This window comes from Balaenoptera musculus, chromosome 2 (assembly GCF_009873245.2).
Source record: "Balaenoptera musculus isolate JJ_BM4_2016_0621 chromosome 2, mBalMus1.pri.v3, whole genome shotgun sequence".
In the NCBI taxonomy this organism is placed as follows: Eukaryota; Metazoa; Chordata; class Mammalia; order Artiodactyla; family Balaenopteridae; genus Balaenoptera; species Balaenoptera musculus.
The window spans coordinates 172801588-172829118 of NC_045786.1; the positions used below are offsets into that span (position 1 = coordinate 172801588).

The window sequence follows — 27531 nt, forward strand, 5'->3', positions numbered from 1 at the left end:
CAGCGGTGGTGTTGATCCCTGCCCTCCAGGAGTTGGCCCTGAGAGGGGCAGCAGTGAATTCTACAGAAAACAGTCATCCTAGTGCAGTATGCTCGGACTTCTTAGAGAAGCATCTGTCCCAGAAAGAAAAGAAGCTTTAACTACGGCCCTTCTTAGCAGAGTCTGTGGTTTAGTTACCTCCCCATCATAGAAGTTCTTCAAAAAGATGATTTTAGTATTAAGCCTTAGGTCACGTCGGTCTCTGCTGATAACCCTGGAACCCACAGCCGAGTGGGGGACAGCCTTCCCACCACCTTGTCAGGCTCTGCCTACCACGTCCTCGTGCTTCCTATGGACCTCTAACCTACTTCTCTGGGGCCCATCCTCAGGTATCCACTGATCATCGACCCCTCAGGACAGGCCACAGAGTTCATCATGAATGAGTATAAGGACCGGAAGATCACACGGACCAGCTTCCTGGACGACGCCTTCAGGAAGAACCTGGAGAGCGCGCTGAGGTTCGGCAACCCCCTTCTGGTCCAGGTTCGTGTGCATCTCAGCTCTGCAGACGCGGCTTCCCAGAGGGAAGGCCCTTAGGGCTGCATTTAGGTTTTTGCAAATGCAGTTGATGTGAATCACATAATACGTGCTACTTTTTGAACTTTGCAAGATGTCATTTGATATGAAAGCAAGGTTAGGGGATTACCCGATGGTCCAGTGGTTAGGACTCGGCACTTTCACTGCCGAGGGTCCGGGTTCAACATCTGGTCAGGGAACTAAGATCTCACAAGCCGAGCAGCATAGCCAAAAAGAAAAAAAAAAAAGCAAAGCTAAAGCTCTGAGATAGATCTATAAAAAATCCAGCAGAAGCAGCGTTTGCACTTAAAATTCTAGTTGGTCTAGATCGTCAACATCCACTGGGACAGTGACGGAAACGTTCTTTAGCCTGTGCTGAACTGCATGGCGGCCCCACTGTTGAGCGCTTCACGGGCCAGCGTGACGAGGAACTGAACTTTTAATTTTGTTTAAGTAGCCACACGTGCCTAGTGGCCGTGTATTGGGCAGCGCGGGTCTAAATAGCTGGGTGGCTTCTGGGGAGATGTGTTTATCTGGAGTAGGAAGTCAGTTATATGGGTGAAAATAAACACTGTAAAACTCTCCGTGTCCATAACACCTCACATACACACACGTAGGACGTGGAGAGCTACGACCCAGTCCTGAATCCCGTTTTGAACCGTGAAGTCCGGCGAACAGGGGGCAGAGTGCTGATCACCCTCGGCGACCAGGACATAGACCTGTCGCCGTCCTTCGTCATCTTCCTGTCTACCCGGGACCCCACGGTAAGGGGCGGGGCCTCCTCCGTGCAGACGGGCGGCCTTAGGCGAGGCCACGGGTGTGTAGCACAGCTGCCTGCTCTGTCGCCCCTTTTGGCAGGTCGAGTTCCCACCTGATCTCTGTTCCCGGGTTACTTTCGTCAACTTCACCGTCACCCGTAGCAGTTTGCAGAGCCAGTGTCTCAATGAAGTTCTCAAGGCAGAAAGACCTGACGTGGATGAGAAACGTTCCGATCTTCTTAAACTCCAAGGTATGTTTCTGGATCCATAGTTCTTGGTGCAGGTCGGGGGCCTGAACTTTCACAGGACGAGGGCGCGCCAGGCTTGTGTCGGACACATCGCAGAGCGCTCCTCGGAAAGAACGTAAGTCCTGTAGTGAACTCTGGATGTTCTCATCATTTAAGGGGAATTTCAGCTGCGCTTACGTCAACTAGAAAAGTCTCTGCTACAAGCTCTGAATGAGGTGAAAGGGCGCATTTTGGATGATGACACGATCATAACGACCCTGGAGAACCTCAAGAAAGAGGCCGCCGAGGTGACGAGGAAAGTCGAGGAGACGGACATTGTGATGCAGGAGGTGGAGACCGTGTCGCAGCAGTACCTGCCGCTGTCCACCGCCTGCAGCAGCATCTACTTCACCATGGAGTCGCTGAAGCAGGTGAGCGGCGCCGCGCCCGGCCGGGGGCTCCCGCCCCGCGTGCACAGGCGCTAACAGCCGCCTCCGCCACTTCCAGATACACTTCCTGTACCAGTACTCCCTGCAGTTCTTCCTGGACATCTACCACAACGTCCTGTACGAGAACCCAAACCTGAAGGGCGTCACCGACCACACGCAGCGCCTCTCCATCATCACCAAGGACCTCTTCCAGGTACAGCGCGCGCCCGGCGGTCCCGGGGTGCGTGCGTGCGTGCGTGTGCGTGTGTGTAGTGGGGGGCTCGGGAGCAGTTCTCCAGGATTGGCAGTGCTTCCTGCATTCGGTTCCAGGTGGCGTTTAACCGGGTAGCTCGAGGCATGCTGCACCAGGACCACATCACCTTCGCCATGCTGCTGGCGAGAATCAAACTGAAGGGCACCATCGGGTAAGTCGGCTGCCCCGCCTCACTTTCCACCACAGAACGTCGTCATTTTGCAGCCTGCCTACTAGCATTTTCTGATGGGATGAGTTTTTTTTTTCTTCTTTAAGCCATTATTGCTCTTTTAGTGACAGTATAAGTGAATCTGAGAGACCCCAGCTGACTGTTGCCCCCTTCCCAGGGAGCCCACCTACGATGCCGAATTCCAGCACTTCCTGAGGGGGAAGGAGATCGTCCTGAACGCTGGCTCGACGCCCAAGATCCAGGGTCTGACGGTGGAGCAGGCCGAGGCGGTGGTGAGGCTGAGCTGCCTGCCCGCGTTTAAGGATCTGATTGCGAAGGTTCAGGCAGACGAGGTAAGTGTCTTGTGAACATTCCCAGGGGGAAGCTGGCCTTACTCCCAGGGAGTCGCGCGTGTCGTGTAAAACCCAGAACGTTGTGTGGTGTTTACTCACGTCAAACATCTGACACGTTGGTCCCAACCTCTCTGCCCAGAGGTGGGCTCTGCTCCATGGCGACACTTCCACTGTTGTCCCCACAGCAGTTTGGCATCTGGCTGGACAGCAGCTCCCCAGAGCAGACGGTGCCATACCTCTGGAGCGAGGAGAGCCCCGCAAGTAAGCCCCACGAGGCCTCCCCCGTTGTTTTCATTCCGGACCGGAGTATAAAACTGGGCTTTGCTGCTCGAATGCAGGGACGCTCCCCAAAGATAAAAAGCCATTGATTCCTGAGATAAGTATTTCAGTGTTAAAACCTAGGAGACGGCTGAGGCGTGAGAAAGCAAAAAACTCCCAATTCCTGCTGCAACTCATGCTTAAAGACCAAAAGAGAAATAGATCAGAAGGTCCTTGCCCAGCATCGGGGGGAAACCGGCTGGTTTCGAGCATGTTATGCGAGGCTCTGGACCAGACAGGCCCCACGATGGGGAGGAAGAAAAGGGTGGCGTCCAGCGCGGCTGCAGCTCAGTCGTGGGCTGTGGGGTGTCTGTGATCTTAGACGTTCCTGAGAATCTTCAGGGTTCTCCACAGATGGGTGCGATGTAGTTAGTCATTTAGAATCAGTAACCGTTCATCACCCACAGACCCGGGCGCAGGTCCTGTCACGGCTCTTCCCAGAGGGCTCGGTGACAGCGTGGCGGTGGTGGCAGTTCTCAGGCAGGGAGGACAGCGCGGGCCTCGTGGCGTCTGGGGTGTCTGAGCTGAGTCTCGGACGCTGAGTGTTTGCAGAGCGAGAGCTGGGGGCAGGAGCATCCAGGCGGGAGAACATCGCCAATCTGTGCTGCCACCAGCCCCCAGCCCTTCTCACGGCCTCGTTTCAGCTCCCATCGGGCAAGCCATCCACCGGCTGCTCTTGATTCAGGCCTTCCGCCCCGACCGCCTGCTGGCCATGGCTCACATGTTTGTCTCCACAAACCTCGGGGATTCCTTCATGTCCATCATGGAGCAGCCGCTCGACCTGACCCACATCGTGGACACGGAGGTACGCTCTGGCCCCGCGGACTCTGAACCGGCCCGTTTTCACGAGCCCCTCCACAGGGCTCTCCTCCCTCGACAGGTGCGCTGTCGGGTGGGATGCTCTCTCACCCAATTCCGACTTCCTGATCTGCAGGTAAAGCCAAACACCCCTGTCCTAATGTGCTCTGTGCCCGGTTACGATGCCAGCGGGCACGTGGAGGACCTCGCGGCTGAGCAGAACACACAGATCACGTCCATTGCCATTGGTAAGGGTGCTTGGTCAGTTCCACGGGGGGCACCCCAGACTTCAAGGTGGGTGGGCGTTGAAGTCCAAGTCCGCGTGCTGACACTAAGCTTTCTGGTACCAGGCTCGGCAGAAGGCTTTAACCAAGCAGATAAGGCGATAAATACAGCCGTGAAGTCGGGCAGGTAGGCTTGTTTGGTTTTGCTTTACAAGGCCCGAGGGCCCAAGAATTCAGGCCGGAAAGGTGAGGTGTGGCTGCGGCCTTCTCCCTGCCCTGCAGGTGGGTGATGCTGAAGAACGTGCACCTGGCCCCGGGCTGGCTGATGCAGCTGGAGAAGAAGCTGCACTCACTGCAGCCGCACGCCTGCTTCAGGCTCTTCCTCACCATGGAGATCAACCCCAAGGTGGGCGGCACGGAGGGTGCGAGGCGGTGTGCGAGGCGCTGGTTTGGCACCTCTGTGTCCGTGTGCACGTGTGTGTGAGCTGAAACGCACGTGGAAGCCGCGGTCACGGGTGCCGTGTCTTGCGCAGGTGCCCGTGAACCTGCTCCGAGCGGGCCGCATCTTCGTGTTCGAGCCGCCCCCGGGCGTGAAGGCCAACATGCTGAGGACGTTCAGCAGCATCCCCGTGTCTCGGATATGCAAGGTGAGCGCGGGGGCTCGGAGGCCAGCTGGGGTGTAGCGGCCGCGCAGACGTCCGGGCACCGAGGGAGACCAGGGCTCGGCTCGCGGGCAGGAGAGCACTGTGGCAGGAGTGGTGCGTCGGTTCTGTGTTTCTTAAGTGCTGTTTCCTTTTGTGCCTTAATCCACCTTTTCTACCATTTTTAGAAACTTGTTCTCTCCTGTGTAATTTTCTGTTGGCTAAATAGCTTATCTTAACAGCGTAGTTGGGAGTACATCTTTATTAATAGAAAAATTGGTGTAGTTTTCTCCTAACAACAACATTCGTGTTAATTACTAAGATCACAGTGGTTCCAACGTTACTACGTGGAAAGCTCTTTTTAAGACTTTGATTCCGACAGGATCGGCACTATTTTCTTAGATAGAGAGGGGGCTGCGTTCTGGTGATTCTCTCCTTGCTAACTTCCCCGCCTAGTCTCCCAACGAGCGTGCTCGCTTGTACTTCCTGCTGGCCTGGTTCCACGCCATCATCCAAGAACGCTTACGATACGCACCCCTGGGGTGGTCGAAGAAGTATGAATTCGGGGAGTCTGACCTGCGGTCGGCCTGCGACACGGTGGACACGTGGCTAGACGACACGGCCAAGGCAAGCGTGGGCTGTGCGGTGAGAGGGGGGACTTGTGTACAGGCGGCTGCCTGCCGTGAGCGTGAGGGAGGAGGAGCCTCCACCCCCGTGACCAGCCCCTCCCACCCCCCCAGGGAAGGCAGAACATCTCTCCAGACAAGATCCCCTGGTCGGCGCTCAAGACCCTGATGGCGCAGTCCATCTACGGCGGGCGGGTGGACAACGAATTCGACCAGCGGCTGCTCAACACTTTCCTGGAGCGTCTGTTCACCACCAGGAGCTTCGACAGTGAATTTAAGCTGGCCTGCAAGGTCGACGGGCACAAAGACATCCAGATGCCAGACGGCATCAGGTGGGCGCCCGCCCCCGGGACCCACAGTGGAGGCACCGGGCGTGTCCGGCCTGCGTGTAACGGTGCTAACGGCGCGCTGCTTTTCCAGGCGAGAGGAGTTCGTGCAGTGGGTGGAGCTGCTCCCCGACACCCAGACCCCCTCCTGGCTGGGCCTGCCCAACAACGCTGAGAAGGTCCTCCTTACCACCCAGGGTGGGTACCCAGCTCTCCTCCTCCCCCAGACCACACCTCCCTTCCTCCACTCCCGGGGAGGCAGGGAAAATCATCTGCTCCCGCCGGTGTCTTTCCTGCAGTATGGGCTCCGTTCCAGGGAAAAGGCTTGATAGCTGCATACATGGAGTCGGGAAATTGCTTTTAGGTTTTTGTCTTAGATTCAGAAGTAATTTCATTTTTTCTCCTGCTCAGTTTTTTTAAACTCTTGGCATTAAGTGACATTTTAAATCTTTTAGTCTCTTTTTAGAATACACTTTTTTAGAACTTCAAGACTATTCAAGAAATCATCTAACCCAGTGGTTCTCAAAGTGTGGTCCCCAGACCAACAACTTCAGCCTCCCCTGCAAAGTTAGACATGCAGGTCCTCGGGCCCCACGCCGGGGAATCAGAACTGGGCTTGCTGGGGCGCGGCGTCTGTTTTGATAAGCCCCCCGGTTGCTGAGACACTCAGGTTTGAGAACTGCTCATCTGAGCCAGGCTTCTCTTTATGGGAAACAGGCCCAGAAGACGGGTGATTTGCCCAAACTCACACCCTGGTTGATAGGACAGACCCCAGCAGTTCACCTCAGGCCCGCGATTCAGCTCTGTAACGAGAACCCCTAGCCGTGGCGCCTGCTTTCTGACTGATGGCGACCCCGAACGTGTGCCCCTCGCTGGGGGAGGCGGGGGGCGGCGGGCCCCACAGGTGGCCAAGAGGGAGGCCGGGCTGGCCAGCAGGGAAGCAGAAGAGGGCGTGAGGCCTGGGTGCTGGGCAGGTCTCGGGCGGGGGTGGGGGCTGGGCCTTGTCTCCTACGGCAGCGTGTACTGAGATCACTTAGCGGGTTAACGCCGGTGCTGCCTGCTGGGACCGGCGCTGGGTCGCCCTCAACACTGCAGTGACTGTTATCTGAGCCCCGTGTCACGCCAGAGCTGACGGTGCCCCAGGTGGTGTGGCCCACGTGGAGGCCGTGAGGTGTGAGCCACAGGGGCCTGGCCTGGGGAAGCTGAGCCCTGTCCTCCAGCCCAGCCTCCAGGTGATAGCGCCGCCCAGGAACTGGACCTGGAGCGCCCCACTCAGGTCAGGGACCCGCAGGCAGAGGCGGAGTCCAGAGCCCGCGGGAGGCCGCCACATGGCTCAGCGCAGTCCCAGCCGGAAGTGGTCGCGCGTCAACAGCCCAGGTGGCCTCCCCGCCTGGCGCCGGCGCACCCCCGAGCCCACCCCCTGACGACAGTGGATGCGCGAGCCTGGGAGAGGCCTCTGGTGTTTGCACTCGGCCACTGGAGCAGCCCCAGCAGTCGGGACTTGACCTGGTGGTGCTGTTTCTTCTGTCGTTGCCGCCTTACCTTTCTGGCCAGGCCGTCCTCCGCGCTTTAGGACAGGTGCCTGCGTGGTACCTTGCAGGGCGCACGGTTAGACCTGTGTAAACAAACGCAGTGTGCGGCCTTTACCTTCAAGTCCCTTTCCCTCTGCTCTCCTGCTGTGCACCCTCTCCCCGCGGCCCAGGCGTGGACATGATCAGCAAAATGCTGAAGATGCAGATGCTGGAGGACGAGGACGACCTGGCCTACGCGGAGACGGAGAAGAAGACGAGGCCGGACGCCACGTCCGACGGGCGCCCCGCCTGGATGCGGACGCTGCACACCACCGCATCCAACTGGCTGCACCTCATCCCCCAGACGCTGAGCCACCTCAAGCGCACGGTGGAGAACATCAAGGTGGCCGGGCCTTACCCCCGCCGCGTCCCTGGGCTTGGGGTGGTCCCAGCAAGCGGGGCCGGGCGGGTCGGGCCGAGCTCAGTGTCGCCTCGGAGCGCACGCGCGCCTGGGCCGGGCCGGAGGGAGCACCCTAGGGTGACGGTGGTCCGTCTTCCACGAGGAGGTAAATGGCTCCCGAGGAGGCGGCGGCGGCCGTTCTCCTTCTTCACGGGATTGTCCAGAGCTGCCATCCGTCAGGCAGGCCGACAGCTTCACGCGAGGTCTAGTGCAGGGTCGAGCTGGGGTGACACTGTAACACGGGGAGGGCTATGAAACCGGGGCTCCCTGAGGCTGAGTTACTTCTGGTTCTGTTTTCTGCTGGAGAAAAGACCTCTTCCCAGACTCCCTCCCCTCCTTCACTCTGGTCTTCTTTTCCAACACCCTTAGGATCCTCTGTTCAGATTCTTTGAGAGAGAGGTGAAGATGGGCGCTAAGCTACTTCAGGACGTCCGCCAGGATCTTGCTGACGTCGTGCAGGTGTGCGAGGGCAAGAAGAAGCAGACCAACTACCTGCGCACACTCATCAACGAGCTGGTGAAAGGTGCGCCTGCGGTGCCCCTGGGTGCAGGTGCTCCCGCCGGGCCTCGCCCAGACTTCCCTCAGGGCAGCTCGATACCCGCACCTGGGAGCAGACTTAGAAACGCCCGAGAATTTGTTTTCCTTTTATGCTGGTTCACTGAACACTGAACAAAATCTTTACTCACTTCTGCAGTCTTTAGGGAGGACTAGGACAGGGGGAAAGCAGGGTGGGGTGCTGGGGTCCAAAGGCACAGGGACCCCCCCAGGGTTTCCATGGGCCCCGAGAGCCTCGACTGGCAGTACCGCCAAGCCACCCGCGGCAGGGTTTGCAGCTGTGGTTCCTCGGGGCGGTTGAGCTCCTCCAGACGCGTCCCGTGGGTCACCCGGACTGGGCGCGGGGCAGGCGCGGCGGGGACGGTGGCCCGAGCAGGGCGTGAGGTGCACCAGGGAGGGGACGCAGCAGAGCCTGCACGCGGCGGCAGACCTGCCAGCGCTCAGCTGTGCGCCCACCCGCGCCGCGGGAACTGCCGGCGCTGACGCCAGGCCGGGGCCCCTCGCTTGCAGGAATTCTGCCCCGGAGCTGGTCCCACTACACGGTGCCCGCCGGCATGAGCGTCATCCAGTGGGTCTCCGACTTCAGTGAGAGGATCAAACAGCTGCAAGGCATCTCGCTGGCGGCGGCCTCTGGTGGCGCCAAGGAGCTAAAGGTGGCGGCCACTCCTGAGGAGCCGGGGGAGGGTCCCAGGGAGGGTCCCCAGGGAGGGTCAGGAGCTGGCCCGGGTGCTGGCACTCAGGGGCCCAGCGGGGCCGGCTCTCAGCTGGGGCTGCTTCTTCCCACAGAACATCCACGTGTGCCTGGGCGGCCTGTTTGTACCCGAGGCGTACATCACTGCCACCAGGCAGTACGTGGCCCAGGCCAACAGCTGGTCCCTGGAGGAGCTCTGCCTGGAGGTGAACGTCACCACCTCGCAGAGCACCACGCTGGACGCCTGCAGCTTTGGGGTCACGGGTGAGTGGGGGCCGCTCCGGCCGGCCGGGCTTCTCTTCTCGCTCAGGTTCCCCTCCCCCGTCCCCAGGCCTGCCGCTCGGCCATCGCCCCCTCGCGGGCCGCCCGCTGGTGGCTCGCACCCGAACGTGTTAAGTTAGAGCCCAGGCCCGTGGCCGCGCAGCTCGTGCTCCCCTCGGGGGGTCCTGACCGCCCGCCCCTCCCACCCCAGGGTTGAAGCTCCAGGGGGCCATGTGCAGCAACAACAAGCTCTCGCTCTCCAACGCCATCTCCACCGTCCTCCCCCTGACGCAGCTGCGCTGGCTCAAGCAGACAAACACAGAGAAAAAGGCTAACGTGGTGAGTGCCTCCTTCCCGTCCTCTGTGGTCAGGGAGACTCTGAGGACGCCCACCGGGCGCCAGGGCGACGTCCCCGCCCTCTTCCGGCCGCGAGTCCCTGCCTCGCAGGAGGAACCGTCCCTTCCCTCTCACGTGGAGCCCCTGACCCAGAGCCCCCTTTCCTCGCAGGTGACCCTTCCCGTCTACCTGAACTTCACCCGAGCAGACCTCATCTTCACCGTGGACTTCGAGATCGCGACCAAGGAGGACCCGCGCAGCTTCTACGAGCGCGGCGTCGCCGTTCTCTGCACCGAGTGAGACTCGCCTTTTCTAGCGCCCCTTTCTGTAACAGTAAAATTAATATTTAACGTTTATTCATTATTAGGATGTGTGCAAGGTACGGACTTGTCAAAGGAAAGTTGTTGGTGTGAGGCTGGAAGAAGCCGAAAGAAGCCAGACGGCTGGGAGGCGGAAACGGGAGGGACACAGGGACGTGGTTTTGAGGGCCAAAGCGTGGCTTGTTTTATGAAATAAAACACTAAGCATGAGCCGGCTCCGGCCTCTTGTCTCAGCTCCGGCTCCTGTGGACACCCTGGACCCTTCACAACACAGAGGCAGCCCTGTTCCTAGGAGAGCGCGGGCGCTCCCGGGGCGTGGGGCTGGCGCCGTGTCCCGTGTCTCGTCACCGGGACCCCATGGCCCAGGTGGACGCCCTCGTCCCGCCTCCTCCCTGGCGCCTTCGTTCCCACGACCCTGGGGTGGCGGCTGGAAGGGACGGGCGAGGGCCTCGCGAGAGCTCCTGGGGCGCTAGGTCGCCAGCGCAGGCCCTGCCGTGACCCCGGCCGTCCTGCCGCGGGCTGCCTGTGAGCCAAGCTCGGCCTGACTGGACGCCCCGGCCCTGCCCACACCCTCCCAGCCCCAGCGGCCTCTGCGGAGCGGCCTGGAGCCTCAGAGCCGGAGCCGCCTCCTACCCGGCTCCGGACAGGCCCTCTGGGGTCCCTGGGTGGCCTGAGGGAGTCCAGAGCAATATCGGACTGAAGATTGGGGCCCATTTTACATGTTTTTCTCTGAACCAATAAATGAGGCTTTTTAGCTTTGCTTCAGTCACTGGGAGTATTTAACGGTGCCGCAGGCTCTCGCCCGAGCATCGCTAATGCCTGGGAGAGCCCCGGGAGGCCCACCGTGGGTGCCTGGCCCCGCCTGACCCTTCCACGCACCCCCCACCCCATTTACGGGGAAGGGTCTCGAGCACAGGTGCTGGGTGGTGCCGGGCAGGGATTCCAGGGCACAGGGGAAGGAATGCCATCCTAGAAACCCTGAAGGCCTGGCAGGGGGGGAAACGCAGGGCAGGGCAGGGCAGGAGCCCCTCCAACTGCCAGACCCTCGTCCCCATGTGTCCGGGGGGTGGGGGCAGGGCACTGCAGGCCCAGGACTGAGGCTCCCCATCGGGGTTCCCCGGGGCCCCTACTTCCTGCCCCCCAGCCTCACCACCGCGGAAGTTCCGTCCGTGGGGCCCGAGGAGGGACCCCACATCAGACCACCCCTCACCTGCCATCGGGGGTTCAGGCTAGACAGTGGGCAGAGCCGGCAGAAAGGGGGACCAGGGGCTTCCCTGGTGGCGCAGTGGTTAAGAATCCACCTGCCAACGCAGGGGACACGGGGTCCATCCCTGGTCCGGGAAGATCCCACATGCTGCAGAGCAACTAAGCCCACGCGCCACAACTACTGAGCCTGCGCTCTAGAGCCCGCGAGCCACAGCTACTGAGCCTACGAGCCACAACTACTGAGCCCACGCACCTAGAGCCCATGCTCTGCAACAAGAGAAGCCACTGCAATGAGAAACCCGCGCACTGCAACGAAGAGTAGCCCCCACTCGCCGCAACTAGAGAAAGCCCGCGCGCAGCAACGAAGACCCGATGCAGCCAAAATAATAATAAAAACAAACAAACCAAAAAAAAAAAGGCTCAGTGAGACAGAAAAAGGAAAGAGCCTCCGCCACCCGTTCTTTCAGATGTTACCCCATCAGGACACCCTGCTCAGGAGAGGAGACGGGACAGAGAAAGGACGGGACAGGGCAGAGGGAGTCTTCTCAGGCCAGGGGCAGCGGCCCATCTGTTTTCACTACCTTGACGAAACTCTCATCAATCCCGAAAGCCCGAGCCCCCCGGGGATGGCTGCATGTGAAGAGCTCTGGGGGCGTAAGGGCCCAACGGGAGACAGGTCAGCCAGAGAGCAGTGGGCCCCTACCGCCCCGAGTCAAGGCTTAAAAAATACATAAATGTTCAGCAAAAGTAAGGAAATTCTCTGGGATTCAGGGGAGGCGGGGCCTTTCCTGAACTGGAAACCCATTTGTAGGCGAAGTAGTGGGGCCCAGAGACATTATTTAGGATGTAAACTACTAACAAACACCTTCCTCTCGCACTATTAGATCCCGAAACTGTGACAATACATTTCTATTGTTTAAACCTTAAAAAAAGACATAAAGGGGCCACAGGTTTCACGGAAGCTCTTTCTTTATGTTAGTCAGCGTCGCTCTGACCGCTGAGGCCCTGGCCTGTCACGCATCACACCCGCTCCCAGGTGACCCCGCCCACCTCGCTCACCTTGGTCTAGGCCACATACTGCTTCTTTCTCTTATTTTTCTCAGGCTCTGCAAGTAAAAGTTCCAGTTTCCTCTTGGAGAGTGAGAGCTTGGGCCCCCTGTCCCTCTCGGTCCCGAGTCTAGGTGGCGGCCGTGATGCTCTGGCTCTGCCCTGGTGTCTGCCGACGTCGTGGGGTCCCCAGTCCTCCTCCGCCATCCCCAAGTCCTCCGGGGGTCCTGGGAGCCTGGCCGTCCGCCCCTGCACCTCCAGGCCGCTGGCCTCCGGGGATGCAGGGGCCCAGCTGGCGGCCGTCAGGACCAGGACTGGAATGTTCGCCGAGAGGGGGTCTTCTAAGCTCACCTCCCCTGGACTCGTGGACTTGAGCGTGTGCAAAGGCACGTCACAGTTCACACTGCCCAGAAAGCAGTCGTTGAAACTACAGGAGGAGTGACCGGGGAGGTCTTCTGAATCGGCATCATAAAGATCTAAAAACCGATGACAAAAGGATTTCTGAGCCAGTTAGCAATTTCTAGCAGTGGACTCAAGTAGAGCACACCCCTTACATGCCTAAATTGCATGATCTGCCCTGCAAATAAATCGTTAAAAATGCATTCGATAGGGACTTCCCTGGTGGTCCAGCAGTTAAAACTCTGCACTCCCAGTGCAAGGGGCCCGGGTTCGACCCCTGGTCAGGGAACTAGATCCCCCACGCATGCCGCAACTAAACATCCCGCGTGCCGCAACTAAGACCCGGTGCAGCCAAATAAATAAATATATTTTTTTAATGCATTCGATAAGTATCCCCACAGCCCCCAGAAAGCCCAAGGGTTCACCACTGCCAGGGGCTCAGCCTGAGCGCCATCATTTAAAGCCCTCATCCCAGCGTTGGCTCCACCCTGCCCACCACCAGGGGTCGGAGCTCATTTCCCCCCAGCGGCTCCTCCAAAGAGCAGGCGCCATGACCCTGGTGGGGGCCCCACTCAGGCCGCCCCAGCTCCCTGACCGGCCTGCACAAACAGGCCGCGGCCGGGCCGTGGAGCCTCGGTCCCCGGCACACAGAGCCGTCCCAGGCGGCCGAAGGAGGCGGAAATGAGTCTCTAAGTCCAAACACTCACTGTTTGCAAGGTGTCCGAGGTGGTTCTCAAAGGCCGCCGCGTGCGCAGCGGGTCTGACAGCAGGGGCAGGAGACCCCCCAGGGCAGCCAAATGTCCCCACCTCTACCACCGCCGGCCAAGGGGGCTTCGGAGCTTCCGACCCTCCTCACCCGCCACCCTCGCACCAGACTTTCCTACCTGTTGCTCTTCTTCTTTTCCTCCCGTGCCAGTGCTCTGGCCTGAGGGGCTCTGGCTGGAAAGGCCTGCAGAGAGCAGGCCCAAGTGCCCGCGGCTCATCACCGCGGGCGACCCCGTGCGGTGCTGAGGCCTCCTTCCAGACGGCCCGGCCGTGAGGACCGGCAAACAATCAGGTCCATCCACACGGCCAGACGTGTGCGCACCTCCCTCCCCGCTGACCCGTGGCCTCAGTCACCCACAGAGGGACCCGAGGCCCGAGTCAGCAGGGACCCCGTGGAGTCCTTTCCCTTGGGTAGTGAAAACTCCCAAGAGGGCTCATTTCCCCTTTGGAGAGCCGACACTGTCACTCATTCCAGAAGGCAAAAATGAATACAAACACCTTAATCTAGAGGCAGCCGAAATCATTCCAGATTCAGAAACTGGTCAGAACACAACATTGTAAAGCAACCATACTCCAATAAAAATTATTTTTAAAAAAAAAGAGGGGCTTCCTTGGTGGCGCAGTGGTTAAGAATCCACCTGCCAACGCAGGGGACATGGGTTCGAGCCCTGGTCCGGGAAGATCCCACATGCTGTGGAGCAACTAAGCCCGTGCGCCACAACTACTGAGCCACGTGCCGCAACTATTGAAGCCTGTGTGCCTCGAGTCCGTGCTCTGCAACAAGAGAAGCCACCGCGGTGAGAAGCCCATGCACCGCAACAAAGAGTAGCCCCCACTCTCTGCAACTAGAGAAAAGCCCACGCGCAGCAGGAAGAACCAACACAGCCAATAATAAATAAATAAATTAAAAAAAAAAAAAAAAGAAAAGAAAGAAGAAAAGACACTGGTCAGAATTGTTGGAATTCACGAAGTGGACACCCGTTCTAGTGACACCCACCCCCCGGCAGAGCAGTGAGTGTCCCCGCCAGGCCCGAGGCCCCAGGGCCCAGATTGGTTTATGTTGGCTGCTGGAGGGTGGGGGGGGCGGGGGGGTGTCTCACACTGCAATAAACTGACAGCATCAGTTCTCGCAAACCGAGAAACACCTGGCCAGGTCCTCTACTCACTGCTTTGGGGTAGAACGACGTAGCAGCACGCCAGCCCTGTTCTTCAGCGACACCTGGTGTCTTAAACCACCACGAGGCCAGGGTTAACTGCACCTGCGAGATTAGCAGGAGTGAATTTAATTTGACTGAGATTCATTTTGAGGTTGACTAATTGCAAACCTATTGTTCTTGTCAATCTTCAGGCAAACTGCTTTGAGTCTTTTTATTCTTAAAAAAAAATTGGAAAGGGGAAAAAAAACAATCAACTAAATATCCAAGTGAAGTTTTTTCTAAAATATAGCACACCCCTGGCCAGAGAGGAGTTCACAGCACAGGCCCGAGACCACTGTCCTTACAAAGGTCTGCCTGCAAGGTTGCCCTTGGCTGGCCTCTGGGAACTTGGACTTCAGGGGGTTCCCAACTTTCCCTAAAGACAGGAGCAGCTGCCGGCTCCTTCGGCGACATACCTCTCTCCAGATACTTCAGCAAAGTCCAGGTGATTCCTCTTGTGATTTGGCCTGGAAAAATAAAAAGTTTGAACAATCCTTTCTACGAAGGGGGGCAGACAGCAGATTCATGTTCAAAGGCAAGGAACGAGGGGCCCACCGCCCAGGCCAGCAGTTCCTGCCATGTGGACACTTGTGGACGGTGGCCCTGCGGGGTGGGTGGTGACAAGAGAGGCATCTCCCGGGAGCTTGCACACAGGCGGGGGACCCCTTCGCAGGCGTGGCTTGTGGGACTAAAATGCAAACCTGGGCCACTGCAAGCGGGGAAACTGGAACCAGGAATGCGGAGAGGAGACAGACTCGGCAGCTGGATTCAACCACCCACCACCGCACCAGGAAGGACCAGGAAGGACCCACCCATCCTACACAGCACCTGGCACGTGTTCTGGACCCAAAGCCAGAAGATGGTGGAAGATTCTAGATCATCCACCCCAAACCCTTCCTTCACAGATGCAGCAGCTGAGGCCCACAGGGGCCAGGCCTTGCTCAGGGTCCCTGGGAAGAACCCAGGACTCACATCCGATATTCTAGAACCTTCCCCTCTAACACCAGGCTGCCAGGAAAAGCAACTCTTGTTCTTAATCAAAAGACAGACTCTCAAAGGACAGGAAATTGAACATCTCTAGTTGGGGAAGAATGAAAAGGCCTGAAAAGGTGACACCGCTGAGAAGAACCGCTGAGAAGACTAATTCCAAGGATTCCAAGGATGGGTGGGGTCCCTGGGCAAGGGTTCCTGCTCTCCGGGACACGGGGTCTGCTCTGGGCCTCCACCCCTCCCATTGTGTCCCCCCCGCCCCGCCAAGGGGGGGGGGGGGGGAGGGAGTACCCTGAGGCGACGGAGCATGTTTCTCTGCCTCTTCTGGAATCCGGCCCTGGCGCTGGCCTCACGGAACACTGCCTGGATGCAGCTGGGTTGGCCGCTCCACAGACCAGCCATGGCTCAGGGGCCAGTGATGGACCTTTCACTTAACTGCAAAACGTCAAGCTCACGGGGACAAAGCACAGGTCAGTGGTTGCCAGGGGTGGGGGAGGGCTGACCACAGTAGGGCAGCGGGAGCTTCCTGGAGCCGTGGAGCTGTTCTGTCTCCAGTGCCCTGGTACGGTTGTCAAAAGTCAGAGCTATTCGCTCTGTGAGTTATAGCTCGGTAAGACAAATCTAGGGCGTTTTCTAAAAAATGTTTTCACTAAAAAGGAAACCACCAGCAGCTGGCGGCATGGGAGGCAGCACACAACCAGTGCCTCGATTTGGGGAAGCCCCTTCGCACCCGGATGCCCGGTCTTATAGAAGCTCACGGGGAAAGTCACACATTCATTGACACAGAAAGTTCTAGAACGTTGGAGCAGAGTGGGGGGCCACTCATCCAGCTCACCTGTCCTTCCCGCTTGGTTTTTCAGCAGATGAGAAATGTAAGCCAGACTGGGGACGGATTTGCCCAAGTTGACAAACTCAGAGAACTTTCCCTGAGAAGCACAAGGTCGTTAAAAACATTTGACAATTTTTTTTTTTTTAAAACCACGTACCCCAAGAAGAGCAGAGAGAGAACATCCACTGAAAACAAAACAAGACAGATCACAACGCGAATTCAGGAAAAAAGAGACTACACACCTCCTTGCTGTTTCATGTCACTTGCTTTCCTCCGGAATCCCAGGGGTTGGTGCCCTAGGCTCTGTGGGAAACACGTCTGTTACAAACACGCACCACCTGCAACTGTGTGCGCCACACATGGTCGACTCAGGCTTCCCCAAACCGGGCTCCTTGGAACACCAGTTCTGAGGCAGAAACGGGAAATGCTACAAACCAGACCCTAAAGCAAAACCCAAAAATCTACCTTTTTTTTTAGTATCAACTGAAATCCATATATTCAGATATCACTAATTTTCCCCCGAAATCGTTTTTCTGTCCCAGGATCCCATCCAGGACGCATTTAGTTCACGTCTCCTTACGCTCCTCTTGGCTGTGTCTCAGGCCTCCCCTGCTTCTGACGGCCTTGACAGCTTTGCGAGGCTGTCCCTCGGTTGGGACTTACTGATGCTCTCCTCGTGAACGCACTGGGTGACGGGTGCGGGGACGATGACAGAGGTGAGGCGCCTTCTCATCACGAGGGCATCACAGCAGGTGCTGTCACCCCGACGTGTCCGTCGCCGGGCTGCAGCCACGCCCCGCAGCCTTCTCCACCGTGCAGTGACCTTCCCTCGCCTCCCCCTCCACCCCGTCCTCTCTGGGAAGAAGCCTCTCCACCTCGCCTCCACTCAGGTGTGGGGAGTTAGGATGACGCCCCCGGAGGGAGAAGTTCCATAAATTCCTCGGCCTGGGTGATTTTCCTCCCATTTATTGACTTATTCAGTCATTCATTCATATCAGTACAGACTCATTTACTTTATACCTGGGTTATAATAAATACTACATCATTTATGTCGTTCCGACTTTGGCTGGAACTTGTTCAGTTGGCTCCCGTGTCCTTCTGACAGGCCCAAACGGAATTAATTCTGATTTCCAAAGGAACACACCCTGGGAGTTACTTAGTACTCTCTCTAGGCCTAGGTTAGATAAAAGTGCCAAAAAGTGAAATTATAACAAGTAGAGGAAGCTCACCCCCCTTTCTCCCCATTCCCCGCCCCCCTGCCTGGGGTGCAGGCCAGGGACTGGCTGATGGGCACCAGGGTAAAGGATTTCTTAGAGACCTTTTCATGAAAAGGCATTTCATACACATGGTTAAAAAAAGCTATTAGGGGGCTTCCCTGGTGGCGCAGTGGTTGAGAATCTGCCTGCCAGTGCAGGGGACACGGGTTCGAGCCCTGGTCTGGGAAGATCCCACATGCCGCGGAGCAACTAGGCCCGTGAGCCACAACTACTGAGCCTGCGCGTCTGGAGCCTGTGCTCCGCAACAAGAGGCCGTGACAGTGAGAGGCCCGCGCACCACGATGAAGAGTGGCCCCCGCTTGCCGCAACTAGAGAGAGCCCTCGCACAGAAACGAAGACCCAACACAGCCAAAAATTAAATAAATAAATAAAAATTTAAAAGGTAGCACTGTGGTTAAGACTCCGCACTTCCATTGCAGGGGGCGCGGGTTTGATCCCTGGTGGGGGAACTAAGATCCCTCATACCCCGCAGTGAGGCCAAAAAAACAAAAAAAACCATTACACGATATACAATAAGTAAATGAAGTTAAGTAAGTGAAGTCCCTCTGCGTAGGTCTTGTATCATTTCTTTGATGCCAGGAGGAATTCAGTTAATAGATGGAAGCTTGCAGATGGTCTGAGGGTGTCCACCAGTTTACAGCTGCGGAAACTGAGGCCAAGAACATCTGATTCGCCCTGAGGTACAGAGCTAAGGCCAGAAGCCGCCGGTCCTAGTTCCTGCCATGTGACTGCACTCTGTTCCCCTACACACACACACACACACACACACAGAGACACACACACAGAGACACAGACACACACATGGAGACACGCAGACACACACACAAATACACACAGAGACACACACAGGCAGAGACAAACACACAGACACAAAGACACGCACACACACACACAGAGACACACACACACATACACAGAGACACACACACGCACACACAGAGACACAGACACACACACGGACACATACAGAGACACACAAAGACACACACACAGAGAGACACACAGACACACACAACGCCATCCTGGGATGTCCTGGGTCCCAAGGTGCCAGGTCTCAGGACCCCCCCTCAAAGCCCCACCCACCCGGCCCAGCAGCTTCTCAGGCAGAGCGCATAACAGACAACCCACCCTCTCCACCCTCACAGGTTACTTTTAAAAGCCATTATCATGCAGATTTACTAGAGAATTCTTTGAAACCATGCTGAAGCCATCAGGTTACACAAACCCAGTAACCCTTCCTGGCCTCTCCTTCTGGACCGGTTGACCTTCTCTCCTCTGGCCTCTTTGCAGCGCTCCGTCCCCGCTCCTTTACCCCACGGGGGGCTGCGCTGCTCTCTCCCCGTCCACCACCCTCCGCAGTTCGAAGCTCTCTGCCGAGGCCACAGCCTAACCCAGGTGACAATTCCAGGTGGGCTGCACTTGTGTCTACAAAGGCTCCTGCTGGGAAGCTGGAGATGTTAGAAGATCTGTTGTTTGTTTGCACATCTCCTGTGGAAGCGTTTAGAAGTCACCACTCTGTCCCGAGAGCCACCAAATTGCTCCCTGCCAGTCGTGTCCGTTAAGCTCTACCCCTGAGTGCCCTGCCCGCCCAGCGTCTGCCCGGTACACACACCAGAGTGTGCGTGAGGCCGTCCTGGAGGCCCCGTGTCTCCCGTGGGCTAACCTACCCCACGCTCAGCTGCCATTCCTCTCTCTCACACACACAGGCTGTGCTTTCTCCCTGGTTCTCGTCTCTCTCTAACGTTCTCTGTATCCTCCTCCTCTGTCCCCGGGATCCGAAGCCCCTTCAGCCAGCTCACACTCCGTCGCCTGGGCTTTTTGCTGCTGTATCCACAGCTGTGCCCCCCAGGCCTGGCCCGGTGCGGAGCACGCAGCGGTGCTCAGTGAATGCTTCCTGGATGAATCACGCACGTGTGCTCCACAGAGACCTCTCACTCTGCATGTGCCAAACCAAATGCTCTCCCCCCATGACACACCCCTCCTTTCACTGTGGCTAGAGCGGCTCCACCATCCTGTAAGACCTCCAAGCCAGAAACCACAAAGATTCTCCTGGAGGCTGAATAGCTGATGGCCCTGGGACCAGACCTCCTGGGTCCAAAACCCATGCCTGCTACTAACCCAGCTGCACGACTTCAGACGTCTAAAGTAGCTTTTCCAGGAAATCCCCTGGCTGTCCAGTGGTTAGGACTCAGCGCTCTCACTGCCGGGGCCCGGGTTCAATCCCTGGTCTGGGAACTAAGATCTCACAAGCCGCACAGCGAGGCCAATAAATAAATAAAGTAGCTTCTCCTGACTTACATACAAAACAGAAATAGACCCACAGACATAGAAAACAAACTTATGGTTACCAAAGGGGAAGCAGGGAGGGATAAATTAGGAGTTTAGAATATAACAGATACACACTACTATATATAAAATAGATAAACAAGGACCTCCTGTATAACACAGGGAACTATACTCAATATTTTGTAATAACCTACAAGATATATATGTATGTATAACTGAATCACTTTGCTGTACACCTGAAACTAACAGAACATTGTAAATCAGCTATACTTCAAAATTAACTACACTTCAATATAAATAAATAGATAAATAATTGAAAAAATAAAGTAGCTTCTCCAGCCTCAGTCTCCCTATCAGTAAAATGGGTGAGCCGTTGAGGAGCCCATCGTGGATGTGAGAGGGGTTAGCACGCTGCTCTCTGTGCTGGTTTATTATTTCACTGGCTGCTCCGAGATGAACATGTCACTGAAACATCCAACTCCATGCAAAGCACCACCCAAGGGAATCAGGCTCAAGGGGCACCCAGCCGCTGGAAAAGTACATTTTATTTTATTTATTTATTTTTTAAAGTCTTTCTTGAATTTGTTACAACACAGCTTCTGTTTTATGTTTTGGTTTTTTGGCCACAAGGCATGTGGGATCTTAGCTCCCCGACTAGGGATTGAACCCTAGTCGCACCTTAACCACTGGACCACAAAGGAAGTCCCAAAGTACATTTTAAATCAGAGTGTCACCCATCCACCGGGTGGTGGAAGTCTGCATGCCATATGGTGTTTCTTCTTTGACGGGAGGGTGCTGTCCAAAATTCTCTCAGGAGGCCCCGAGAGAGTGGAAATGAGTGGAATGAATGGTACCCTCTCCCAGCTTCTCCAGAAGCTGGAGAGAGGCCTAGAACAGGGTATCCCTCAGAGTCTCCAGGGGAACCAACCATCACCTGGATCTCAGATTTCTGGCCTCCAGGCCTGCGAGAGAATAAATCTCTTGTTTTGTCAGGCTACCTGGTTGGTGGTCATTTGTTATGGCAGCCACAGGAAACTAACAAGCCCTGTTAGTACAAGTGTTGTACTCAGAGAAAAATCATATGATCTTAAAGAATTCTGTTCTTTTCACTTGAACTTCAAAAGAACAAGAGCAGATCACGGCGCTGTTTAGTTTGTGAGGGATGGGACAGCCCCCAACCTGGGCTGGAGGCATCTGTAGTCAAACATGAAAGCACCAAGGATGGCAAAAGACCAGGTTAGACATGAAATCACCCTGAATTCAACTTTGGTTGCCAGAATTTCAATCATTTAAAGTGATATTCCCAATACGTGGGGAGAAATACCCGGCATGTGGGTTCAAGTCCCAATCCCGCAAGCCATGCAGCATGGCCACAAAAAAAAAAAAAAAACAAAAAACCCCAGAAACAATCCCAGGGCCCACCTGGGAAAAGGTCTTTTTCACAGACTGACTTCACAGGCGTCAAGAAGTCATAACCTGGTAACCTGGGTTTTTGTTTTTTTCTTTTTTGGCCAGACCACACAGCATGCAGGATCTTAGTTCCCTGACCAGGAATCGAACCTGCACCCCCTGCAGTGGAAGCACGGAGTCTTAAACACTGGACCACCAGGGAAGTCCCTAACCTGGGGTTTTAAAATGGAAAAATCAGGGACCAGCAAACCAACTGCTGGTCAGTCCTTGGTCTGCCCCTGACCTGTCCTAGCCCCATCCCCTTGCCCATCGGGCCCTCAACTTTGCACAATTGTGGTTATTAAACCAGAGGAGTAAAAGCCCAACAGGAAGACAGAAATGGAAAATAAGAGGGTGCGTTTGTCTCTCAGCCTCTTCTGGCATCTTTTGCTGGTTTCGTGTACTGACTGGCAAAGGGTCAATGTGGTAATTAGACATTTGTTGCAGGTTGAACACTTGGCAAATTTTCCTACTGACGCTTTAAAAAATTCACTTTGTAAATAGATTGCTTTAATGCATTAGTAAAATACTGGATAAAAGCAAAAAAAATTAATAATAAAAATTAAATGCCTGCTGGGAGTTCCCTAGCGGTCCAGTGGTTAGGACTCTGCGTTTTCACTGCAGAGGTCACGGGTTCAATCCCTGCTCAGGGAACTAAGATCCCTCAAGCTGCAAGACATGGCCAAAAAAAAAAAAATTAAATGCCTGCTAACATATACAATGGAATACTCCTCATCCATAAAAAAGAATGAAATAGGGCTTCCCTGGTGGCACAGTGGTTGAGAATCTGCCTGCCAATGCAGGGGACACGGGTTCGAGCCCTGGTCTGGGAAGATCCCACATGCCACGGACCAACTAGGCCCGTGAGCCACAATTACTGAGCCTGCGCGTCTGGAGCCTGTGCTCCACAACAAGAGAGGCCGCGACAGTGAGAGGCCCGCGCACCGCGATGAAGAGTGGCCCCCGCTTGCCGCAACTAGAGAAAGCCCTCGCACAGAAACGAAGACCCAACACAGCCATAAATAAATTAAATTAATAAATAAATAAATAAATAAAATTTAAAAAAAAAGAATGAAATAATGCCATTTGCAGCAACATGGATGGACCTAGAAATTATCATACTAAGTGAAGTAAGAAAAAGACAAATATCACATGATATCACTTATACATGGAATCTAAAAAATGATACAAATGAACTCATTTACAAAACAGAAACAGGGCTTCCTTGGTGGCGCAGTGGTTAAGAATCTGCCTGCCTATTCAGGGGACACGGGTTCGATCCCTGGTCTGGGAAGCTGCCACATGCCATGGAGCAACTAAGCCCATGCGCCACAACTACTGAGCCTGCGCTCTAGAGCCCACGATCCACAACTACTGAAGGTCGCGAGCCACAACTACTGAAGCCTGCACGCCTAGAGCCTGTGCTCCGCAACAGGAGAAGCCACCACAATGAGAAGCTTGCACACCACCACGGAGAGTAGCCCCTGCTCGCTGCAATTAGAGAAAGCCCACACGCAGCAACAAAAACCCAGTGCAGCCAAAAATTAATTAATTAAATAAATTAATTTTAAAAAAAAACAGAAATAGACTCACAAACATAGAAAACAAACTTATGGTTAGCAAAGGGGAAAGGACGGGGGAGGAATAAATTAGGAATTTGGGATTAACAGATATAACTACTAAATATAAAATAAACAAGGGCTTACTGTACAGCACAGGGAACTATATTCAATACCTTATAATAACCTATAATGGAAAAGAATCTGAAAAAGAATATATATGTATATATACGTAAAACTGAATCACTTTGCCGTACACCTGAAACTATCACAACATTGTTTGTAAATCAACTATACTCCAATTTCAAAAAAAAAAAAAGCCTGCTAACAAGGCAGAAAGAGGGAAAAGATAATGGGCCTTCCCAAAACAGTCCAAAACCCCAGAGGCTCTGCAGCCCAGGTCACCCCACCGCTGGAGCCACGCCCGGGAGGAACACCCCTGAGGGACACACCAGCTCCCAAACTGGAGCCACTTCTGAAGGTTCCTACCTGGAGTCCAGAAGCAACCAGGAACAGGAGCCGCAAACAGAAGGTGGAGGTGAAGTCCGGAGAGCCAGCTTCTGAGAGCAGAGGAGTTGGAGGAGAGAGACGCTGGTCTGGAGAAAAGAACAGAGCAGATGCAAAATTGTCTTTTGACAAAGAGGAACTTAGCAAATCTACTCTCAAGATCTGCAAAGAAGGAGAAAAAATATCGTGAGCCTCCCGGCCCCCACCCTCCATATGACCACATGGAAGAGGCACGCTGGGGATGAAGGGATTCAGGATGCCGAATGGGGCACCTCGAAGTTGGTCCCAGTGCTTAACTCAATTTTGCATTTCCACTTCAAAGGAAAAACACACTCAAAAAGTTCTCACTTAACAATATTCAAAAACTAACCAACAGTTCAAAATGGGCATCCTCTCCTTGCAATAAAATTTGTCCTGAAAGATTTCTCAAACTCCTCTTCCCCAAAAGTGGTTTCTAAGACGATTAGCTTTATTCGAGTGCAGATAGGCAGCCTGGAAACAGTCTGTCGTTTCACAGGATGCTAGGTCTTTATTTTTCTACCCACGTGAAACTAAGATCTGGGCCAAGCTTCAAATATCTGAGCACCTTTCCTGGACCAGGAACCTGAAGAGTAAGAAGTCTTTGAAGGTCGAATTTCTAAAGATAAACCCCTGTGCGCACAAACACACACACACACACACACACGCACATACACGCACACACACACACACACACACTCTAACAAGAAACAATTCTGGATGTGAACATCTTCCAAGGACACCTTCATCGGCTCAACTCGCCAAGGTAGGTTCTCAGCAAATATTATTCAAGTGTAATAGTCTAAAGGGAAGTCAGGAGACTGAACATTATCCCCCTTTCCTAACTGCACATAGAACAAGAAGGAACGCTCCAGGACATCCCTGGTGGTCCAGTGGTTAGGACTCCGCGCTTTCACTGCAGGGGGCACGGGGTTCGATCCCTGGCCAAAAAAAAAAAAAAGAATGGACGCTCCAAATAAATACGTTCTGCCGGGTATGTGGTCAGGTTTTTGGGAAGGGCGGGGGACATTAGGTCTGTATTTTCGTGCACAAATCACAGGGGGTATTTCTTTCTTCTTTTTTTTTCTCCAGCGTTAATTTTTAAGATGGACACCTTCATACATACTTGCTATTATTTTGACCAGACACTTTTGGGTACAATTATTCTGAGATATAAATTAAAAAGGAATGACAGGGACTTCCCTGGTGGTCCAGTGGTAGAGAATCCGCCTTCCAATGCAGGAGATGTGGGTTTGATCCCTGGTCAGGGAACTAAGATCCCACATGCCGCAGGGCGACTTAGCCCGCGCACCACAACTACTGAGCCCGTGTGTCTCAACAAGAGAGCCCACGTGCCGCAAACTACAGAGCCCATGTGCCCTGGAGCCTGCACGCCACAGCTAGAGAGAAGCCCACGTGCCGCAATGAAGAGCCTGCACGCCATAACTAAAGATCCTGCATGCCTCAACGAAGACCCCACGTGCCACAACTAAGACCCGACGCAGCCAAAAAAATAAGGAAAATAAATAAATTAAAAAAAAAAAAAAAGGAATGACAGCGGATATTTTTTTTCCATTTTGCAATCTCCTGTCCCTTAATGCCATGTGAAAATCAGGTCAAAAGTTAAAACTCCTGGGGACTTCCCTGGTGGTCCATTGGGTAAGACTCCGAGCTCCCAATGCAGGGGGCCTGGGTTCAATCCCTGGTCGGGGAACTAGATCCCGCATGCATGCCACAACTAAGAAGTCCACATGACACAACTAAAGATCCCGCATGCTGCAGCTTACACCCGGCGCAGCCAAAATAAATAAATAATTTTTTAAAAAAACCTTACAACTACAGTTTAAGACAACGTTGACCAAGCTTTAAAGGGAAAAGCCGTTTCAGAGGTGGCCACGTCTCATTTTACCTTGTGTGGTAGGTCAGCCTCTCCAAAGCTCCTGGGCTCCCCTCGGAATCCATCAGATCACAAAGTTCTGCAACCAAAACAGAAGAATTCCCGTTCAGGCTGAAGGAACCCACAGAAAACCTAGAGAACAAGACCGTCCGGGATTTTATTTCTTATTTTACGTCAGTTTGTCTAGAGGAAACCACAGGTTAAAATAATATTTTAGTTTGGAAAAATACTGTGTAGCTTTGCGTGCAGACGTTAATCGACCCCAGGTAAATTCCGGGTCTTCCTAGAACTCTCCCGTGGGCCTAGGGGCGGGGAGCTTCCGGACTTCCCAGGAACAGGCGGCGGGCCGGCCCAGGAGGGGGCGGGGTCAGCCGGAGGGCCGCCCCCCCGCCCTCAGCCCGGTCAGAACCGGCCCGGGGCGCCCCGCGGAGGGGAGCTGCGGGGCCGCTTCTCAATCCCTCCCTCCCCCGCCAGCCCTCACCTCGTGCCGGGGACGCTCCACCCTGCAGGCCCGCCTCCCGGAGCGGGGGGGAGGGGACAACAGGTGTTCCTCCTTAAGGGGGAAAGAGCCCCAGCCCCAGGGAGTGGGGCCCCAGGGGCCCCATCCTCACTCCTCACGTCAGAGGGGCCCCAGGGTGCTTCGCTCCCGCAGGGCCCACCCGCACGGTGGAGGCTCGTGCCTCCCACGAGTGACCCCCCCCCGGAGCTGGGGGCCACGTCCTCAGTCCCGCGGGGCAGCGACCCGCAGCACGAGGGGAACGCGGTCTTCACTCCTGCAAGGCCACCACGGGGCTGGGCGGTCCTCCTCCCACGGGGCGGGGACCCCCTCAGGGTGTGGGCTCGGCCGCCTCGGGCCCCTCCCGGACGCTGGGGCCACTCCTCGCCGGAGTAGGCCCGCCCGCATCCTGGTCCGCCCGCGCGGCTTTAACCGCCGCCGCGCCGGGCAGCAGCTGCGGGGCAAGGCGCCCCGGGGGGCAGCACCTCGTGCGGGGTGGGCGCACCTGCGCCCACCTGCCCGAGACCCGCAGCGCCCCCTGCAGCCTCCAGACGTAGCAAGGAACTGGCCCCTGAGGGCGACTCCGGGGGGCCGTGCTGTTACTCAAGTCGGGGCCGGCGGGACCCCTGGGCAGGTGAAGTTGGCGCCGGGGTTGATGATAACGCAGAGCAGCTGGAGTGGGAATGCGAACGTCGGGTGCGCAGGGCACAGGACGGTCACTGCAGACTTACCTTCTGAATGGCATGTCCATTTTGTTCCCACAGTCACCATCACCGAGTCGAGAAGGAGGGTCTTGCGGTCCGGACCTGTGTGACGTCACAGGCATCTCCATGGCAACGAATCTTGGGGCTCCCTGCCTGCCGCGCCCCAACGTTCAGGCGGTGGACTCCTGCTGCCCCTTCGCGAAACTCCTCTGATCCTTTCCGCCGCGCTAGGCCCCCCGTCCGTGCTCCACTCGCGGCCAGAGAGGCCTTTTTAAGGACACAATTTTGCCACAAAACTTTGAGTGACTCCCCTGTGCCCTGGGATGACCTTCAAACTCTTTAACCCCGCGCTCCTCCCCGGCGGCATCCTGACCGGAGCACTGCGCCTGCCCCAGGGCTGCAGCCCCTCCCACGTCTCCTTCCCGATTCCAGAAGGTACCAAGCCCCCTCCCTCCCAACCATCCACAGCTCTGACTTCTGCTGGAAAGGCTTCCCTCACCCCGCCCCCACCCCGACTTTCTTAATCTCCGCGGCTTAGTTTGGCACCTCCTCCAGGAAGCCTTCCTTGACCTCGAAGTCTTGGTTAAGAGCCGCTCCTCTGCACTCCCACAGCAGGCCAGACCAGCCTGTGTAGAAGCTGCCTATTGATTTCTTTTTAAAATTTATTTATTTATTTATTTATTTGGCTGCACCAGGTCTTAGTTGCGGCATGCAGGATCTTTAGTTGTGGCATGCGAAAACTCTTAGTTGAGGCATGCGGGATCTAGTTCCCCAACCAGGGATCGAACCCACCCGGGCCCCCTACATTGGGAGCGCAGAGTCTTAACCACTGGAACCACCAGGGAAGCCCCTGCCTGTTGATTTCTATGTGGCTCACTAGACTGTCACCCTGTGAGCCAAGGAACTTTCAATCCTAAACTCCCTCATGTGCACAGCACAATAACTGCTCAAAAATATTTTTTTTCAATGAATGGTGAAAGGAATTACCAAATGAATATGTCACAAATCATATTAGCTGCACAGTCACTAATTTTTTAAAATTGAATTATAGTGATTTACAATATTGTGTTAGTTTCAGGTGTATAGTGATTCAGTA

General features: G+C 55.4%; 2 protein-coding genes and 1 long non-coding RNA gene across 3 annotated transcripts in view; 1 reads left to right on the plus strand and 2 right to left on the minus strand.

The window, feature by feature from the left end:
- Nucleotides 1-10020, plus strand: part of DYNC1H1 (dynein cytoplasmic 1 heavy chain 1) — a 67349-nt gene extending 57329 nt beyond the window's left edge. The window contains exons 57-78 of the mRNA XM_036842382.1: nt 369-522; nt 1173-1319; nt 1414-1564; nt 1718-1971; nt 2048-2182; nt 2299-2393; nt 2569-2743; nt 2929-3004; nt 3706-3866; nt 3996-4107; nt 4210-4270; nt 4366-4489; nt 4617-4730; nt 5181-5351; nt 5465-5682; nt 5771-5874; nt 7379-7590; nt 8017-8170; nt 8713-8855; nt 8989-9157; nt 9366-9493; nt 9662-10020. Coding sequence (XP_036698277.1) covers nt 369-522; nt 1173-1319; nt 1414-1564; nt 1718-1971; nt 2048-2182; nt 2299-2393; nt 2569-2743; nt 2929-3004; nt 3706-3866; nt 3996-4107; nt 4210-4270; nt 4366-4489; nt 4617-4730; nt 5181-5351; nt 5465-5682; nt 5771-5874; nt 7379-7590; nt 8017-8170; nt 8713-8855; nt 8989-9157; nt 9366-9493; nt 9662-9790 — 3187 coding nt within the window. The 3' untranslated portion in view covers nt 9791-10020. The remainder of the gene's footprint in view (nt 1-368; nt 523-1172; nt 1320-1413; nt 1565-1717; nt 1972-2047; nt 2183-2298; nt 2394-2568; nt 2744-2928; nt 3005-3705; nt 3867-3995; nt 4108-4209; nt 4271-4365; nt 4490-4616; nt 4731-5180; nt 5352-5464; nt 5683-5770; nt 5875-7378; nt 7591-8016; nt 8171-8712; nt 8856-8988; nt 9158-9365; nt 9494-9661) is intronic.
- A 2009-nt stretch (nt 10021-12029) lies between these two features.
- LOC118890453 lies at nt 12030-15900 on the minus strand. The gene is made up of 3 exons (XM_036843329.1): nt 15704-15900; nt 14854-14888; nt 12030-12564 (listed from the first exon to the last, which is right to left on the minus strand). The coding sequence occupies exons 1-3, from the start codon at nt 15813-15815 to the stop codon at nt 12082-12084; spliced, it is 630 nt and encodes a 209-aa protein (XP_036699224.1). The 5' UTR covers nt 15816-15900; the 3' UTR covers nt 12030-12081.
- A 266-nt stretch (nt 15901-16166) lies between these two features.
- On the minus strand, nt 16167-25524 carry LOC118890454. The gene is made up of 4 exons (XR_005018746.1): nt 25248-25524; nt 23303-23409; nt 16485-16545; nt 16167-16339 (listed from the first exon to the last, which is right to left on the minus strand). It is a non-coding gene; the product is annotated as an uncharacterized LOC118890454 (long non-coding RNA).
- Between the last annotated feature and the right edge of the window lie 2007 nt (nt 25525-27531).

What these genes read in the sequence shown, in the direction of transcription:
- LOC118890453 (XM_036843329.1), bottom strand. Translation starts at nt 15,815, where the DNA reads ATGGCTGGTCTGTGGAGCGGCCAACCCAGCTGCATCCAGGCAGTGTTC. An exon ending in CATGCTCCGTCGCCTCAGGG is followed by an intron (nt 14,889 to 15,703) that starts TACTCCCTCCCC and finishes ATTTTTCCAGGC; the next exon opens with CAAATCACAAGAGGAATCAC. An exon ending in ATCACCTGGACTTTGCTGAA is followed by an intron (nt 12,565 to 14,853) that starts GTATCTGGAGAG and finishes TAACTGGCTCAG; the next exon opens with AAATCCTTTTGTCATCGGTT.